This window comes from Rhinolophus ferrumequinum, assembly GCF_004115265.2.
Source record: "Rhinolophus ferrumequinum isolate MPI-CBG mRhiFer1 chromosome 3 unlocalized genomic scaffold, mRhiFer1_v1.p scaffold_36_arrow_ctg1_4, whole genome shotgun sequence".
In the NCBI taxonomy this organism is placed as follows: Eukaryota; Metazoa; Chordata; class Mammalia; order Chiroptera; family Rhinolophidae; genus Rhinolophus; species Rhinolophus ferrumequinum.
The window spans coordinates 2,362,117-2,380,791 of NW_022680354.1; the positions used below are offsets into that span (position 1 = coordinate 2,362,117).

Genomic DNA, 18,675 nt, shown 5'->3' on the forward strand with positions numbered 1-18,675 from the left:
TACAAAACTCCCGAACGTAATAAGGGCCTGTGTGACTTAGGTCAGATGGCAAATGCAGCAAGTTAAGTGCCTCAGACATCCTGCTGAAGAAAAGCAGAGGACATATGTTTAAAGTTTTTATTTAGCTAGAATCTATACTGTAGTTGATATGAACATTATAAAATTACAATAATAGCAGGAACAGAGAAAACAAGTTGTTTGAAATAGTGGTAACTGCACTGGATGAAGGTTACTGACTGGCACACTCCTTCACAAAGCCACATGTTTCAGCCACAAGAGAAGCTGGTGGTGACAGACCCATTGCCCCTGTTTTCTGCTTAGGCAACGCCAAGTCCATGCCAACCATTACTGTTCTTACCATACGATGAGGGCATGATGCGCACAGGAGGTGAAGCTCTTCTCAGGGTGGCCTGGCTGGTAAGTGGGGGAACCGGGGCTGGAGCCCCAGAACTGACCCCCGAGTGTCACTCCTGACTGTGACGATCTGCTGTCTCCATCAGGAGCGTGTGAGCTGGCCCCTGACCAGCTGTCTGTCGGCTTAACGAACAAACTCGTGGACGTTTGAATGAACAGATGGGCCGAGATAGTTTTTTATCTGAATCAAAACTGTGGGGTGCTACCTTTTTTCATTGGATGGCTTTTATCCCAATAAGTGTCGCCTACAGAGCAAAGCTGCTTTACGTTATTTTTCTTAGTCAACACAAAATCATGTAAGTGCCACTCACAGGGGAAGCATAGTCACTGCTGTAAACAGCGGTCCTCGTCTGTGCAGAGGTCACCCTCATTGGCCTCGTCCTCATCCAACTTCCAATTGGCTGTGAGTGGAGTCGCCGCTCACCTCCTAAGACTTCTGGTGCTGGAAGCAAGACCCAGCTTGCTGAATCAGGGCCTGGAAAATCCTGCTCTCCTGATGCTTTTTCCATGTGATTAGCTGAGGCGCTCTCGGCTCCAATGCTGGCACGGCCCGCACGTCTCCCCTGGCGGTTTTAAAATTTTTATAAAGTGGAAAGTATTTTGCTTCCTTGGACTGTCAAACCAGAGAGAATGAAAGACGCTGCTATTGTGTTTGGGTGCTATGTGTACTTTTCTGCAGTTGGTAATCTTTTAAATCATTGTGAATTTAGGGGGGTTAAGGTTGCATTTGCCCATGTGTGTACATTTCTTTGTTAATATTTTGAGTAAACTATCTCATCATTATTATGGTGATAACTATTTCTCTGCATTTCATTATCTTCCCCAAATGTCACGTGTTTTTTAGTAGAAGTAAGAAGTAGCAAATAAAGTTTCTCCCTACAGAGACACGCGAGAACTAGGAGGAACGGCCAGCTGCTTCTGCCCCGCTATCTCAGCAAGCAAAACCCAAAACGCTTACAGCCAAGACTCTGTGAACACCGATCTTTGTCACTTTTCTCTCAAGTAGTTCAATAGCACCTAAGAATTGTTAATATAATGGTGAGTTAGATGATCCTGGCTAACGAGTTATGAAAACTCGGGATTGAAATACAATTTTCATCATTTTCAACTGCATTCCAATCAAAATAAAACTTGGCGGGATTACTAAAACTGTTCTTAAAGTCTTCATTTCAGCAAAGTGCTTAGTTTTGTTTAACTTACCTTTTGGCCATTAAAATATACTTTTATTTCTCTGGAGGTCACTCACTCCCATGGCTGGTTAGCCCACTTGACTTGAGAATTTGCAATGGTGAAACTAGAAATGAAAGATAATAAAGAGGATGCCGTGTGAATGCAGCGTTTTATTCCGTTTTTACGACTACATTTTGCTTTGAGGGGTTCACGCTATTTCTAAACGTTTGATTTGAGAAATGGTTCACTGACATTGTTTGCCAGGCACCAGTAAGTAGATGGAGAACCGTGATGGCTCAGGGTGGATGGGCAGCAAAATTCTACTGCATACATTTTTGCGAAAGACACGTTGCAAAACTAGGATTTATTTTCTAGGAAACTTCTGAGCTATGTTAAATAATGAGTAGTAAAGAACTTTAAAATGTATATTTCCATCCACCTAATCTTACGACATTTTGTTCAAGTAATGTTTATTTTTATGTCCCAAATACTTTCTGGTAAGAGGAATTTTGGTCCAGGTCCATATACCTAATGTAAGTGAAACACACAAGCAATTTTCTAGAAAGGCGAGCACACAACACTGAAAACTGGGCCCACACATTAGTGTTTGGGCCAAATTAACTGGGGTGCACACACCGACCAGTCCACTTAAGCTCCAGGGGATGCCGGCTTTTACAAGAAGCCGATATTTTGTTCAGGGCCCGGGGACAGGCTTGCCATTCTCCCAGAGGAGGAAACTGGCTTTTAATAATTCACTTCTAAGTATAAAATTTGGTGTAGATTTTTAAAAAGACATTCTTTAGGAAGTTCCTGTGTTCTTCCTTTGCTAAGTATCTTTATTGTGGTGGAGGTAGTTGGTCGTACATCAGTTAACCTAAATATAGCTGCTGAAACATCATCCAACTCGTTTGTTATAGCTAAAAGTAGTAAGAGAAATTGTATCTGTCAGACATGTACTAGGGGACAGTTGAACATGACTATCTATGCCTCCATGTCAAGAAGCCAGGAAAGGAACAACTAATCAGACTAAAGAAAGACAAGGAAGATACCACAGGAAGTGCAGAAGCCAGTGCATTATCAAAACACACTCGGTGCCTACGTGTGCTGCTGGCTGTTGTCCCTGCACGTAAGGGACCCAACTGCAGATTTTAATAGCTAATTCCAGGACGTTTAAGCTGAAGTGTAATTTTTTAAATGGAGGATTCTAGATACTGGGAAAGCTTGTAATTAAATGCACGTTTTAGTGACATTATAAATATGGTACAGCAAAGCTAATAAACAAAAGTGTTAACTAGAATAAAGGAGAGGCAAAATTACATTAGTAACCTTCTCATTGGAACAAGGCAAAAGTACCTCAGTAAAGAGAGAAAATTGGAAATGTTGACAAAAAAGAATGACTTTTTTTTCAAAAGGGAGGTTTTCTGTTTCAGTCTGAGTGGAGCCATTAGCGTCTCTCTCGCTGTTTACACTGTTACATACCATGTGAGACAGAATTCACTGTCTCATTTTATTCTTCAATTATCCAAAAGGGACTCTGGAGGAGTGGCTAGTTCCAAATTGTGTGCAGGAGAATGAAAGATGATCAAAAAATCAAAGAGTCATGTGCAGTTGTGGGAAAATACCATAAATGACCATCGTAACTAGATACGTGACCCCGACCAAGTCTCCAGAGGTGAATTTGTTATTTTATTCCTTGGACCGAACAGGAATGCCCAGGTAGAGGAGTCATGCGTCTGTCAGGGTGGATGTAAGGGAACAGGCTTTCTGAACTGCTCGCAGCCTGAACACAACGCACCACTCAGTCGCCCAATGCACTGACCCTGGGTCCTTCCTCCAGGTGAAGGTCCAGCTCTGCAGTGCTGATGGGTCCCAGATCCAGGGGGACATCATGCTGGCAAATACCCCCATAAGCTGAAGGTCATGGTGAGGTCATTCGGATGGTGGGAGGTCAGCCATGAGTGTGAACGCACAACTTGTTGTCTGGGGACCCTAGACATTTCCAGCAGTGAGGCCACAGCTGGGGACGGAGGTTCCCATGAAGACACACAGCCTTACATGGTGACCCCACTCAGAGAGTTTCTCAATTCTCAGGTAAAGTCAATCTGGAATTAACCCCGTTTCAGAGAGGCCACTGCGGTACACTCTGTTCTCACAGGTCAGCAGCCTCCTGGCCCTTCCCTCTGGGTAAGCCTCACGCACGCCCACCTTCCACGCACTCTTATACAGGGACTGACGTAAGTTGGAGTAAGGCTTTCCAGGACCTAAAGGACACAGGGAGACACACTAAAGATTACCTGAGATGAAAACCTCATCAGATGAGAGGGAATAGAGCACTTTTGTATCAGGCGAATCTGAAATACAACCAGCCTCCAAGATGAGCAGGAGCCGACTACACGTTCAGGCTGAGAACGTGGGTCAGAGCAGGTAACCAGGGCAGGGCATGACGGTTGCAAATGTGCTCCCTGGACTGGTTCTGATGACAGTAATAAGTTACCTGAAATACTGGTCCCACAGCCAAAGGCGTGTGGGACATTCTGATGATAAACAACAAAAACGAATGAATTTATCTGTGGTAACAATTTTCAGAACTGAACCATGACAATCTCCACTAGAAGGCTCCAAAAGGATGTGTGCAGAGAGCATGGAACGCTTTTGCTCTCGGTGCAAGAGAATGACAAAAGCCAGTTCCCTGCATATCTGGTGACTGCTCTTGAGCCCAACTAGTTCGTGGGCCTTCTGGGGATGGACCCAAAGTCTGTTTCATTAGTAGTTGCTTACTCCTCGTCACATGTGGAGGAAAGGAACCAGCTAGGAGAGGCTTGATTCTGAGCAGTGGTCGCGAGGGATGATCATTTAAAATGGGTTCCCTGAGCTGCAATCCAGGTCCATCTACTTCTCAACAAACTGTCAGATCTAGATTGCCGAAAACTAGATAATAATTGAATGCTAGTTTCATGATGATTCCAGCCAAGAAGGTCATGGTCCTACGTTTACCTAACTTTAAAACATGAAGCATGCAATCCTTACTGTTGAACGGTTGAGCGAGGGACAGATGCTGGGGCTCACGTCCAAGGTAAAGGCAGGACAAGACCCAGGACCGACGGGTGTATAACCAGAAGAGCCAGGCGGAGAACCTTTTAGCAAATGCCAGACGATGTTCTGGAAGAAGATCAAAGTCAGAACAGGGCAAATGGCACAGTTCTGTGCCTTCCATGGGGGGTGAGGGGTAACTGATGGAGAGCAGAAGCCACAGCAATGGAGCCAAATGGGGCCAGGACCAGATGCGCGAACGAGGCGGGCGGGGTGGGTGAGGAGCGTTGTCCTTGACATGGAATGCAGGCACCTGTGACGGATTTTTGCATGGTCATTCGCCAGCTCGCATGGTCGTGCCGTGTGCCTTAGAATTTCTGACACTGAGCAGAACAACTGGCCATGCATCCAGGAAGCCCTGGTGCAATTATATTTCCAGAGAAGAAGGAAATAAACAGTGCTCCATAGTCACCAATGTGAAAGAACCTCCCTTTTCTTTTAGGAATTTTGATTTCTCCAGGTATGTGCTAGGCTGATGCAAGTAATTTTTAGTGGTTTTTAAAAATATGAATGGTACTGGACAAGGTTAAGTCATTAAGTCAAAAACAGACCAAATAGCATTACCATGTGAATTCCATGTTTTAAAGGGGCTCTGGCCTTCGATTATCTACAGTGCTTTGCAAACCTGGTTTGTTTGTCTGGATATATAGTATGTAAAACATTTGCAAAGCACTTTCATACGTGATTTATTTACATGCATACGGCCACCATGCAAAGAGAGAAATAAAACATTCTGGTGTCGTGAGGTTATCACCCAAGCCCAAAGAATCTAGCATGCACCAGAGTCATATTAAAACCTAGGGCCACCCACGGCCCCTTTGTCTATCCCATAGTTGGCTTCAGGGGTTCAAAAAAGAAAATCTCCAAACTTCTTAAAGTAGATTTTAGTATCCTTAATTAAATGCATATGACTCAGAACTGTTAGACGGTATTCTTACTCAAGTTGTTGACCAGGGGTGTTGAGGAAGGGCTGTTGTTGAGGAAGACTCACATTTAAGTAAATAATGCATAAAAATTAATTAGTAACAAAGATAAAAAATACATTCCTGGTGTTTATTCATTCTCTTAGCTTTACGTCTTTCACTTAACATAACCTTTCTGTTATAGAAAACTGAGGTAGTCTTTCCTCTTAACTGTATCTTATGGACTATATCTGGAAAATAAAATAAAATTTATGGAAGTAGGATATTAGTAATTGAATCAGTTTTCTGCATGAAGCATTTTAGATCATTTTGTTCGTGACCAGAAGTACTCTGAGAAGTCATGATTTTCTGAAAGAAACTCTTCCATTGCATGCCTGAGCTTAATGCGGTATGGGTTGAAGCAGCCAGAAAGTTGTACTTCATAAGTTTATTCCCAGTGAAATAGCGGAACAAACAAGAGTACAGATCATATTAGACTCATAGAGACATACAGAACATTCGACCCATCAGCAGCAGAATGCACGTTCCTCTCAAGTACACATTCTCCATGATAGATCACGTGTCAGTTGCAAAATAAGTCTTAACAGATCTAAGAAGATTAAATCATTCCAAGTATCTTTTCCAACCAAAAGGAATACCACTAAGGGAAAATGGGAAAACTCAAGAATAGATGAAAATTAAACAACACAGTCCTGGACAACCATTTAATCAAAGAAGGGATCAAAGGGGAAATCAGAAAATGCCTTGGAACAAACAAAAATGAACACAAAACATACCAAAACTCATGAGATTCAGTGAAAGAGTACTGAAAGAGAATTTTATTAAAAATGCCTACGTTAAAAATAAGAAAGATCTCAAATAAATAACTTTATACCTCAGATAACTAGAAGAACACACTAAACCCAAACTTAGCAGAGAGAAGGGAAGAATAAAGATTAGAGCAGAAATAAATAAAATAGAGAATAGAAAAACTATAGAAAGAACAATACAATTAGGAGGGTTTTCTTTGAAAAGATAAATAAAATTGGCAAACCTTTAGCTAAGCTAACCAAGAAAAAAGAGGGAAGACTCAAAGATTCATAAGTGGGAGGGAGACATTACAAGTGATGTCACTGAAATAAAAAAATATCACAAGGGACATTACAAACAATTGTAAGCCAAGATTAGACACCTTAGAAGAAATGTATAAATTCCTGTAAACATACAACCCATCATGACTGAATCAAAAAGAAATGGAAAGCCTGAAAGAAGGATACTGAATCAGTAATCAAAAACCCCTAACAAAGAAAAGCCCAGAACTAGATGGCTTCACAGTCATACAAATATTTAAAGAACAACTAACAGCAATTCTTCTTAAACTTTTCCAAAAAATAGATTAAGAGGAAACACTTCCAAACTCATTGTACAAGCCTAGCATTACCCTGATACAGACTGATCCCACAAGAAAACTGCAGATCAATATCTCTAATAAACACAAATGCAAAAATTCTCAACAGAATATTAGCAAACTAGATTCAACAGCATATTAAAATGATCCTATACCATGACCAAGTGGGATTGATTTCTAGGATGCAAGGATAGTTCAACATTCACAAATCAATACATGTGACACATCATATCAACAGAATGAAAATCACATTATCATCTCAATAGATGTAGAAACGCATTTGACAAAATTCAATACTCTCTCATGATTAAAAACTATAAACAAATTAGATATAGAAAAAACTCACCTCAACAAAGTAAAGCTCATATACGAAAATCCCACAGCTAACATCAAACTCAGTGATAGAAAACTGCAAGTTTTCTTTTAAGATCTGGAACAAGGCAAGAATGCCCACTCTCATCACTTCTATTTAACACCGTCTTAGAAGCCCCAGTTAGAGCAATTAGGAAGGAAGGGAGGCAGGAAGGAAGGAAGGAAGGAAGGAAGGGAGGGAGGGAGGGAGGGGGGAGGGAGGGAGGAGGGAGGGAGGAAGGAAGGAAGGAAGGAAGGAGCAAGGAGGAAGGGAGGAAGGGAGGAAGGAGGAAGGGAGGAAGGAGGAAGGGAGGAAGGAAGGAAGGAAGGAAGGAGGAAGGGAGCAAAGAAGGAAGGGAGGAAGGAAGGAAGGAAGGAAGGAAGGAGGAGGAAGGAGGAAGGAGGAAGGGAGGAAGGAGGGAGGAGGAAGGGAGGAAGGAAGGAAGGAAGGAAGGAAGGAGGAAGGGAGGAAGGACAGAAGGAAAGAAAGGAAAGAAAGAGCATCCGAATCAATCTGTGTTTGAATGACGTGATCTTATATGTATAAAACTCTAAACACCACACACACAAAAAACCCTGTTATAACTAATAAATAAATTCCGGAAAGTTTCAGGATACAAAATCAACATACAAAAACCAGTTTGCATTTTACATACCAATATGAACTATCTGCAAAGGAAATTAAGAAAAGAATCCCATTAATAATAGCTTCAAAAAGAATAAAATATTTAGAATTCAACTTAACCAAGGAGATAAAAAGACTGATAGACTGAAAACTGTAAAACCCTGATGAAAGAAATCAAAGCAGACACAAATAAATGGAAATACAGCCCACGATTATGCTTTGGAAGAATTAATATTGTAAAAATATCCATACAACCCAAAGTGATCTACAGATTTAATACAACATCTATCAAAATTCCATAGATTTTTTTACAGAAATTGAAGAAGTAACCTTAAATTCATAGAGAACCACAAAAGACCTTGAATAGCTAAGCAATATTGAGCATTAAACAAAACTGCAGGCATTAAACTTCCAGGTTTTAAAATACATTACAAAGCTAAAGTAATCTTAACAGTGTAGTACTCACATAACAAAGGTCATACATACAAGTGTAACAGAATAGAGAGCCCAGAAATAAACCCATCCATATATGGTCCACTGATGTACAATAAGGTGCCAAAAATACACAATGAGGAAACGCTGCCCAGCAAATGGTGTTGTGAAAACTGGATATCCACATGCAGAAGAATGAAATTAGACCCTTATTTTCACACCATAAAAAAATTAAAATGGATTAAAGCCCTAAATGCAAGATCTGAAACAGTAAAACTCCTAGGAGAAAACAAGGAAAAAGGAGCCAAAAACATACAATGGAGGAAAGACAGCCTCTTCAATAAATGGTGCTGGGAGAATTGGAAAGCCACTTGCAAAAGAATGAAACTAACTGCTATCTGTCACCATATATCAAAATTACTCAAAATGGATCCAGACCTAAACCAAAGACCTGAAACAATAAACTAACTGCATAGAAGAAAGGATAGGATTAAATGTATGGACCTTGGTCTTAAAGAGGATTTATGAATTTGACGTCAAAGGGCAAGGGAGGTAAAAGCTGAAATGAATGAATGAGACTAATCCGGCCCCGCGTGCACTGCAGGCAGAGGCCCCAGACCTCCGCCATGAGGGCAGGGCTGGCAGGCAGGGGCTGGGGCTGGGGTGGCCCCTGCACAATTCATCCGACGGGAAGGTTCCATGGCCGTGACTGAGTTGTTAGTTTCATCTGGAAGAGGAACAGGCTGCTGTCGCCGTCCACGTCCTCCCGGGCAGTCCCGACAGTGTCACAGTGCTGTCCCCATCAGCAACCCCACTTTCAGCAGAGACTGGCCTCTGGAAAGGGCTGGAGTGGATGGGGAATGAGGCCTCAGGCTCCAGGTGCAGGCGGAGTCACTGCAGCACAGGAGACCCAGGAAAGTCTCCAACAGGCGTTTCTCGGGCTTTCTGACAGCAGACGGGAGCCAAGGACACTTCAGTCACACGTGACAACTCAGCAGTGAGGAACCTGTGAGGAAGCCCGAGCCGTGTGACCAGCAGGGCCGGGAGCTCCTGCCTACGGCCCATGGCACACAGGCCCACGGAAGCTTCTGGAAAAGGAGGCCTTGGGACGCTGTGTGGGAGACGCTGCAAGTCCCCCCTTAGAGCTTCAGGGATCCGCATGTCAGAGGAGCAGAAAGTCCACAGCAAGGCAGGTTGTTTTACCCTGTAGCATGTAGTTTCCTTAATATTTTAGGCCACTCATTAGGTTTCTTCTCTGAAACGCCTGGCCCCGCCATCGTGGGAAGGAGTACGCCCACTTGGGGGAACGTGGCTGTTAGACAGGCGGCACGTGGCCACTCTTCAGACCATGGGAAGGTCCTGCCTCCCAAACACTTGCTACAACCTCGGAATGGCTGGATGGCCGTTGGGGGCTCCTTGGCCTTGACCCATCAGCCCTGGCGCTGCTGCAGGGAAAGTGCAGACGACAGCAGACGAGACGCAAAGCGCAGAACAAGGCGGGCCTCCGCAGCCAGCAGCCCCCCCGAGAGAAACATGTGGAAGCCTCACGCTTCCCACTCTACTTAGCGAAAAGAGAACTAAGTTTGCTCAGCTCAGAAAGTTTGCTTTCTTCCCTCAGACTTCACCAAGCTGACTCACTGTCTGTCTTGTCACTGCAGAGGTTTAAGGGAGGATCAATCACTGTCCCAGAAAAGGCCTGCAGGCTGCCCAGGGGCCCACGCTCCTCAGAGGCTGGGGGCCTCCCCACAGCTCAGCCCTGAGGCCTCGGGCAGGAGGTGGGATTCGGGTGGAACCAGCTCAGCTCCCAGGGAGCTCCGCAGACCGGGACGGACGGCTGCTGGTGCTGCCCACAGACAGACACAGGTGTGGACACAGCCTCCACTCTGCTGGGCTGGGGGCTGTGGCTAAAACACGGCCCTTCCGGGGAGCAGGTGGGTGCGGCCTCCCTTCTAGGACACAGCTGTCGGGCTGGTCGTGGAAACGCGCATCTTCTGCCTAAAGTCAGACCCTTAGGTTTTCCCCAGCGCAGACACGTAACAAAGAGGGAATTCTCCATCACACCCCTGGAACTGCCTCCGTCCATGCTCCTCGGACGTCCGGCCCATCAAGACTGCCACACTGGAACCAGGACGGTGGTGTCACCATTGTCCCCTGGAGGCCGAGAGGGAGTGTGTGTGACAGCACGGGGTGGGGGGAGCATGCACGCAGAGGCCCGTCTGGGAGTCACCCAAGAGCCGCATGCACAGCGCTCGTGTCCCGCTGGTCCTGGCCACTGAGTGTCCCTCACAGGTCCCCACGCCCGTGCCACTGGGTGCACGCACGCTGTTTCCCCCAGTGTCCTCAGAGTTGATGGGGCCTCAGGACAGATGTGGAGAGAGGGGCTCCAGGGAGGGGTGTGGGCACCCGGTGGTGCAGCTGCTCTGCCAGGCTTCAGGTGGACCCAGACACAGTCCCAGCGTTCAGGCCGGTGCCCTTGGGACCGCAGCGTCACCCGCATGCTGCGCTGGCCTCAGTGACTGCCTAGGTGGTGGCGGAGAGGGAGCCACTCACCCCATCTGCGTGCCCTCCACGGGCTCACTGGCCCCGAGGCTGCCGAGTGATTCACTTTGGAAGATGAGCCCACGTGGCACCAGCAGAGGCCACAAGTGGCCTGCCGGGCTGCCCGGCAGCTGCCGTGGGAAGAGCTGGTCCAGGAAGCTGCTGGCCTGACAACCAGGGGACACCGCCTGACTGACGCCGGTCAGCAAGACGCCAACAGGTGTGACACTGAGCGGTCTGCAGCTTTCTCTCAGCAAAGTCTCACGCGGGCACTCACTCCTTTTCCAAAGTCCTTCTTACCTTTTCCATTTCCTTACGATTCACAGCAAAAATTATGGCTCACTTCAGGTGATAAAATTAACTAGGAGCCCATGCTGAGCCCGCGTTGCCTACAGCCTGGGTCGCCTCCACAGGGGCAATCGTTTCCCCGGCGCGAGGGCAGCAGCGTGTGCTGCGCAGCTGATGGACGCTGTCGAGTGCCCCGTGTAACGGCACATAGACGGCCAACTTCGGCACCGCTGACGCCCCATGGAGTGAGAGCCGTCGCTCACATCCCGCCTTTATGGTCACTCCTTCAAAGAGCCGATTTCAAAGGATTTTCTCTAATATGAAGGGAAACAGATATAAAGATTGGGTACAAACTCCAGAAAATTCCTGAGACACCTCATAGCATTTGAATCTGCTGAAGCAAAAGGAAAATGTGGGCTCAGTGCTGGTTGTCTGTGACACAGGACAGCACATGACATCACACGTGGGGGAAGCTACCATTTACACAGTTGGGAAACACAGGGCACCTGTCCTATCGCAGACGGGGGTGGGGGGCACCTAGCAGCCCAGCCTCACCTCCTGCCTGAATGCCATGGGGCCAGCCCCGGGGTCAAGGGCTGAAGAGATGAGAAAGCAGGATAGGAGACGGATGGACACAGGTTTTCATATACAGACAGGAGAAAATGTGGACAGGATGGCAAGCGGCCCACTGAGGAGGGCACTCCAGGATGGGGGAGAAAGGAGATGGACAAACGTGTGCATCCAGAACGGTTTTGTAAACAAACTGCAGGACAAGACACGCAGAGGGGGAGCCGTGTGCACCAACCAGTGACACTGGAGCAGGGCCTGTGGGGGACAGCGCCAGGGGGACAGCGCCAGGGGGACAGCGCCAGGGGGACAGTGCCAGGCCCATAAGCTAAGCTGCACAGGTGTGTGGACATGTGGCCCGCATGACGACCCCAGAGCTTCCACGTCCCCTGTGTGATTCTTACCCTCCCTTCCCTCACTCCGTCCCAGGATGCTCGCTCCTCTGCTTTACACTTACACCACATGGGATTAGAGCTGTGGCCTCTGACCCTTCCTGGTCCCCAGTGATGGGCTGTAGGGACATTCCGACATCATTGTCAAGACCCCACGGGGCACAGTCCTTGTCACTGCTCTGTACAAATAAGCCCAGCAGGTGCTGGCTTGGAGCTCTGATGCCACCCAACCGTCCCTTAGAGGTGGAGGCCATGGCCAGGAGCCCTGGGAGAAAGCCAGCCCTCGATTTTATTCCTTTAGTTCACTGCTGTCCCCCAGTAGCCAGAACGGGGTCTGGAACACAGTGGTGCCAGATAAAACGTGCTGAAGCAGTGAGGCAAGTGCAGTGGTCAGAAAGCACAGCTTTCTAACGGCCATTGCTGGTGTCCCACGTCCCATTTCCCAGCCACTCCTGGGAAGATGCACAGCGTTCGTTGGTCTGTTGAGAAACATTTCCTCACGATGTTGTTCACACAGAGTGGCCTGTTGGTTCCCACAAATGCCTCCACGCAGGGTACCCACACGGAGGTCAGAAGATGTGCATTACCCCAGGAGATGCCCTCGGCCCCGTCCAGACAGGCCCCGACACAGCTGGCTTCTGTGATCACAGGTCTAGACTCCCTGTAAGTCGACTCACAGACGGTGTGCCCTGTTCACTCAGCACAGCAGTTTGAGACCCAGCCACGTGGCTTCCTGACCAGCAGTCGGTGCCCTTCATGGGTGAGAAGCATCCCACCACGTCCACACTCACGGTCTGTCCCCCTTCCTGCTGGTCCCAGCCCCTGGGAACAGAGCTTCTGTAAGCCTTTCACAGAGGCCTTCTGTGGACGTGGATAACCTTCCTCTTAGCTGGATGTGTAGAAGGGGGTCACTGAGCTGTTTAACTTTTTGAGAAGCTGCCAAACTTATTTCCAAACGACGACCATTTGACAAGCGATCAGCAGGATGAAAACATCCTGCCAACACTTGTAGTGTCATTCTTTTCATGTCACTGACACGCCCACGAGTGTGTAGACATATCTCACTGGGGGTTTAATTTGCATTTCCCTAATGATTAACGATACTGAGCAATTTTCCCTCCCGTGTTGTCATTCTTTCATGAGTGGCTATTCACGGATTTTGCCCATTTTTGGTAGTTTGTCTTTTTTATTATATAGCAATTCTTTGCACTACCTGGACAGTCTTTTTACACGTGTTGTAAATATTGTCCCCCATTCTGTGACTTGCTCATTGATTTTCCTAATGCTGTCTCTGGAGAGCAACGTATTTTTTCTCCACTAAGACAGAAAAAAAGATTAACTTAGTAATTCCAAAAAATTTTTAAAGTAGTTTCCTTTAAAACAACCATAGGGGAGGCTGGTTAGCTCAGTTGGTTAGAGCACGGTGCTCTCAACAACAAGGTCACCAGTTAGATTCCCACCCACATGGGCCACTGTGAGCTGTGCCCTCCACAACTAGATTGAAACAACTACTTGACTTGGAGCTGATGGGTCCTGGAAAAAACACATAAATGAATAAAAGTTAAAAAAAAAAAAAAAAAAAAAAAAAAAAAAAAAAAAACCGTAACAAACTTTGTGGATTTATTCCATATCTTTGAAAAAAAACTTTCTTTGATTTATTTCATAGTAGAAGATACATCAGTATGGTTTCACTTAAGATGGTTTTTACTTTCATGTTTCCTCATCCATCTGTAACGTGTTTAAATAGCCCAGGCTTACTCAGTGCAGACGGGCTGGGATTAGACCTGCCTGGGCACTTGTCACTGTGTCATGCGTGTGGGTCTCCAGGCCGGAGACTCAAGTCTCAGTTTTTAGGGGGAAGTTTAATGCTTTCTTGGTGGCTGGTGAATACTTGTAAATGACAGAAAAAGGTCCTTTTTTGGACAACAGGAGACCGTTCGATGTTCTGTGAAGATCCTTATGTACGAAAAGGCTGCAGCTGAGAACAGCATGACACAAGACAAACGTCAGCAGCACCTTCAGTGTCAGAGTCGAGAGGACACGTGCTCAAGAAGACGCTGGCCTACGAGATGGTGACAACTGGACAGGGTCCCACAAGAGAACAAAAGGTGAAAACTCAAAGCCTAGAGAGTGAAGGGCCACCAGCAAGTGCCGTGTCAGATGAGGGTGCCATGGACACCCCTGCAAGGCCGAGGTCCAAATGTGGAACTTGTCGTTACTGCATCTTACATTTCAGAGAGAACGGCAACATACACCGTCCTTGTCCTAGTAAGTGTTGTAATTTTCCTTTTCTTCCTGCCAATAGCTTGTTTTGTTATCCAGATAGGGACTACAATGTGAGTACATAGTGATTCAACTTGGAGTTTCTCTCTATCAGCAGCTGCTATTGCAATTCAAGTGACAAAGGACAAGAGCCCGCATGGCCCCGGGGAGGAAGGGCCATGCGGTCCCATCATAGTGCCGCCCACAGCACTGTGCCAGAGTGACACATGGGAGCCTCACAGATTCCATGGATTCCATGCTGGTCAGCCTGGCTCCAGCCGACACATGGGCTCGAAGTGGAAGGAAGGAGCAGACGGGCTGTAGCCCTACACATGGAGTAGCCCTCACACACGGAGTAGCCCTCACACACGGAGTAGCCCTCACACAAGGAGTAGCCCTCACACACAGAGTAGCCCTCACACAAGGAGTAGCCCTCACACACGGAGTAGCCCTCACACGAGGAGTAGCCCTCACACACAGAGTAGCCCTCACATGAGGAGTAGCCCTCACACACGGAGTAGCCCTCACAGGATGCCAACCGTTTCGGCACCGACAGGAACCTCAGACCTTCCTGCAGAACGCTGCCATCAGATCAACGCTGGGCGGGACAGGCAAGTCCTACGGGCTGTGTCCCTGGACCCAGGTTCTGCAGGGCCCACTGAGGGAATTAGGTTGACCCCAGTTTCTAGGACTCAGTGGGGATGAGAGTGTTTGTACAAAGAACAGAAATTCCGTCTGATTCAACTTCAGGAAACCAACGCCCAAATCCTCTGCTGGCCAAAAAAGAAATCTAGAGTTGTGTTCTCTGACCTTCTGGGCCATGTCTGTCCCCACTGCTCCACAGAAGAGACGCGCGCTCCAGGTCGACAGCCAAGCACCTCAACCTCCGGGGATACACGTCTCTGCCCCCACCAGCAGCAGCCCCCCCCCCCCGGCCATCCCCGCTGCCCCTGGGACGCCTTCCTTACGTAGCCACCTTGCCCACACAACTTCAATCTCCTTGCCTTTCACTTCAAAATCACAGACAGCCACCCCGCTTCCGGTCAAAGCCTCACTCCTGTCATCAATACCAACTACTTATTTCCATCCAGTTCTCCTCCTTCTGGAATCTTTGTCTTATGTGCCTCACATGCCAGGAAATGACAAGCACTAGATTGCATTAATTCATTTTTTAATCCTCTGTTGAAAAATTCAACTACACGGAAAACACGCAGATTTATCAGACTTTGAGATCAGTAAATGTGAACGACTTTCACAGCCCGACGTCTGTCACCCCAAGTGACTCATAACTTCAGAAAAGACATCCCCATTAATTGTCAGTCACTCCCTTGCGAAGCACCAAACAAAACTAGAATTTGGATCAGCTTTCCACAACACCCTGTACTTTTATGAACCATCATTTCTTGTTAGCGGCTCCGAGAGCACAGCAGCCCCCTTACCCATGGGGAGACGTTCCAAGACCCCCGCTGGATGCCTGAAACCACGGATAGTACCGAACCCTACATATACTGTGGGTTTTTTCTATATGTACATATTTATGATAACATTAATTTATAAATGAGGCACAGTAAGAGATTAACAATGTCTAATAATAAAATAGAAAATATAACAATATGCTGTAACAAAGGTTAAGTGAATGTGACCTCCCTCTCTCTCACTCTCTTTCTCTCTCTCCAGTAATTTTTACATTTTTCAGTCCCAAACTATTCCTGAATCTGTGTAACCATTCCTGACTTGCAGTAAAGGGCTTGCTGTCACTTGTTTCAGGGGGCCCTTTGCTAAAGCCTTCCACGCTTTCCGGCACAACACATTGCTGTCAATCTGAGCACATTCCCATTTGTCTTCCACCCACAAATTAATCCTTTCCACCCTAACTCAGCACTTACACACTGCAGCCGTAACTTTTGTAGTCAAGGTATGACAGCAAATTAGCACGACTTTCTTTCTCCTTCACAGTTCCAGGGGTGGTAAGTCCGTTCTTACTGTAGACCTCAGCGACCTCAGCATACAATTTCTTATTTCGTTCCTTATTAAGTCGAGAACTGTCACCTTCTCACTTAAAGGAAGCACCTTCACACTTCTCACTGGCATATCCAAATTGCCAGCATCACTACACTTCTGCTCGGGGGCCACAATTAAGTAAAATAAGCGTGACTTGAACACCAGCTCTGTGACACAACAACAGTCAATCTGACAACCCAGACGGCCCCTAAGTGATTAACGGGTGGGAGGACCAACAGAGGAGACACTGGACAAAGGGAAGACTCACGTCCTGGGTGGGATGGCACAGAGGACACCAGATTTCATCACACTACTCAGAATGGTGGGCAACTGAAAACTTATGAATTGTTTACTTCTGGAGTTTTCCATTTAATATTTTTGGAATGTGGTTGACCATGGATAACTGCAATTGCAGAAAGCAAAACAACAGATAAAGGGAGAACAATTTTACCATACTATTAATAGAAGCAAAATTAAGTTGGGAACATACCAAAAAACAAATGGAAAAGTTATTTCTAATCAGAGCCTGAAACAAAGTTGACACTAAATAATTTTTGTGAGAAAGAAGGAAGAAGTAAAAGAGGAAAGGAGGGAGACAGAAATTTATATACTGTGTTTCCCCGAAAATAAGACCTAGCTACACAATCAGCTCTAATGCATCTTTTGGAGCAAAAATTAATATAAGACCCGGTCTTATTTCACTACAATATAAGACCGGGTCTTATATTCCATTATATAATTTTTGCTCCAAGAGACACATTAGAGCTGATTGTCCAGCTAGGTCTTATTTTCAGGGAAACACGGTAGATCTTTATATATTTTTTTAAATCCCTCTTTTGAAAAACATATTTGGTTGAACCATATGATGTTGCATTTTTGTAGGTCAGAAACAGTTGAACATTGGTAATTTTATATGGTTCAATCTCAAATCAACACTAGATATCCTGTCAAACAGGGAACTGTCTGCTCCCTACTTAAACCGATTCATCCAGGTTGAAGGATCCATAAGTTTTTGCATATTGCACAATTTTATGTGATAATCATTTGCAAAACACTGATAATAGCACCTTTTCTATGAAAATACCCAGGCACCTTCCCCCAAAGTCTGAAATATGAAGTCAGTTCTACTTACACTAATGAAAAGGAATGAGCTCCACATCTGAAAAGAATGCCTTTAAACAGAATGTCAAAAAGGAACATCAATTATTTATTCCAGAATTTGTTTAGATCACCCCCTCGGCAGCAAGGCTTGGGCGGACCACAGTCACATTCCTTCTTTGTTGTCTGCAAAAACATGGGTGGGCCAGAAGTTGTGCAAATCTCATGACATATGCCACATAATATGAATCATTTTATCATTCAAATACCAAAAAGGAATCTTCACAGCCATCTCAGAGCCTCGAGCAGGTTAGACAGATCCCTGTGTCCTCCTCCTTTCCCACGGGACACCGGGACGGCCCTGGAGGACGGCACCCCTTCCCCACCGAGCACTCGCCGCCGGCCTCCTCACCCTCTTGCTTCCACTCGTCCAACAGCTGCAGGTCACCAACCTGAGACAGATCCATCCCAGGAACCACACCGAGCCTCAGTCTCCCCACCTGTATGATGGAGAATCCCTACCTTGTAAAATCCTTGTGAGGAACCAGGAAGATGAGCAGGTTAACCTACTTCCACAAATTATAGACGGATTTGAAATCAGAGGTTGTCCTCTACAGGTCTTCCAACAGCCCTCTGCGCCCCCCCTTGGGACACTCTGTCCACCTACACCCCCACCCCCTCCCCCACCCCAGGCTCTCTCCCTGGCCAGGTCTCCTCCGAAGCACCCTGCGGGCTCTTCTTTCTCTCAGCAAAGATGCCCTCCATCATGCTGGTGCCTACATTTGGACCAGGGTATACAACATTTCTTTGTTGTATCTGGGCTCTCACTACTGCCTGCCCTCCCCAGTTCCATTTCCACCGGGAGGATACCACCAGCCTGTGGCAGCCAAGCTCACTCACCATCTCAGTGCCTCTATCCTGGCTGAAGAATCATTAGAAAGCCTGGTGCAGCAATTTCCTCCCCACATACCCTGAAAAAAGCCAGGTCCTCTTAGCCTGATTAAGTCTGTGAATTTTGTAGGTGAAAATAATGCCTTTAAATGGGTTTTCCAAGGTGAAATTTCATCACTACACTTCTAGTGCATAGGTTTTTCCAAGTAGTTGGAAAATAAAGAACAACAACAATCCCTATAAATT

General features: G+C 46.3%; 1 protein-coding gene across 1 annotated transcript in view; it reads right to left on the reverse strand.

Annotated features, from left to right (window-relative positions):
* Positions 1-1,294: 1,294 nt before the first annotated feature.
* Positions 1,295-18,675, reverse strand: part of WDR27 (WD repeat domain 27) — a 155,130-nt gene continuing 137,749 nt past the window's right edge. The window contains exons 26-27 of the mRNA XM_033100414.1: positions 4,612-4,743; positions 1,295-1,708 (exon numbers count right to left, since the gene is read on the reverse strand). Of these exons, the coding sequence (XP_032956305.1) occupies positions 1,673-1,708; positions 4,612-4,743 (168 nt within the window). The 3' untranslated portion in view covers positions 1,295-1,672. The remainder of the gene's footprint in view (positions 1,709-4,611; positions 4,744-18,675) is intronic.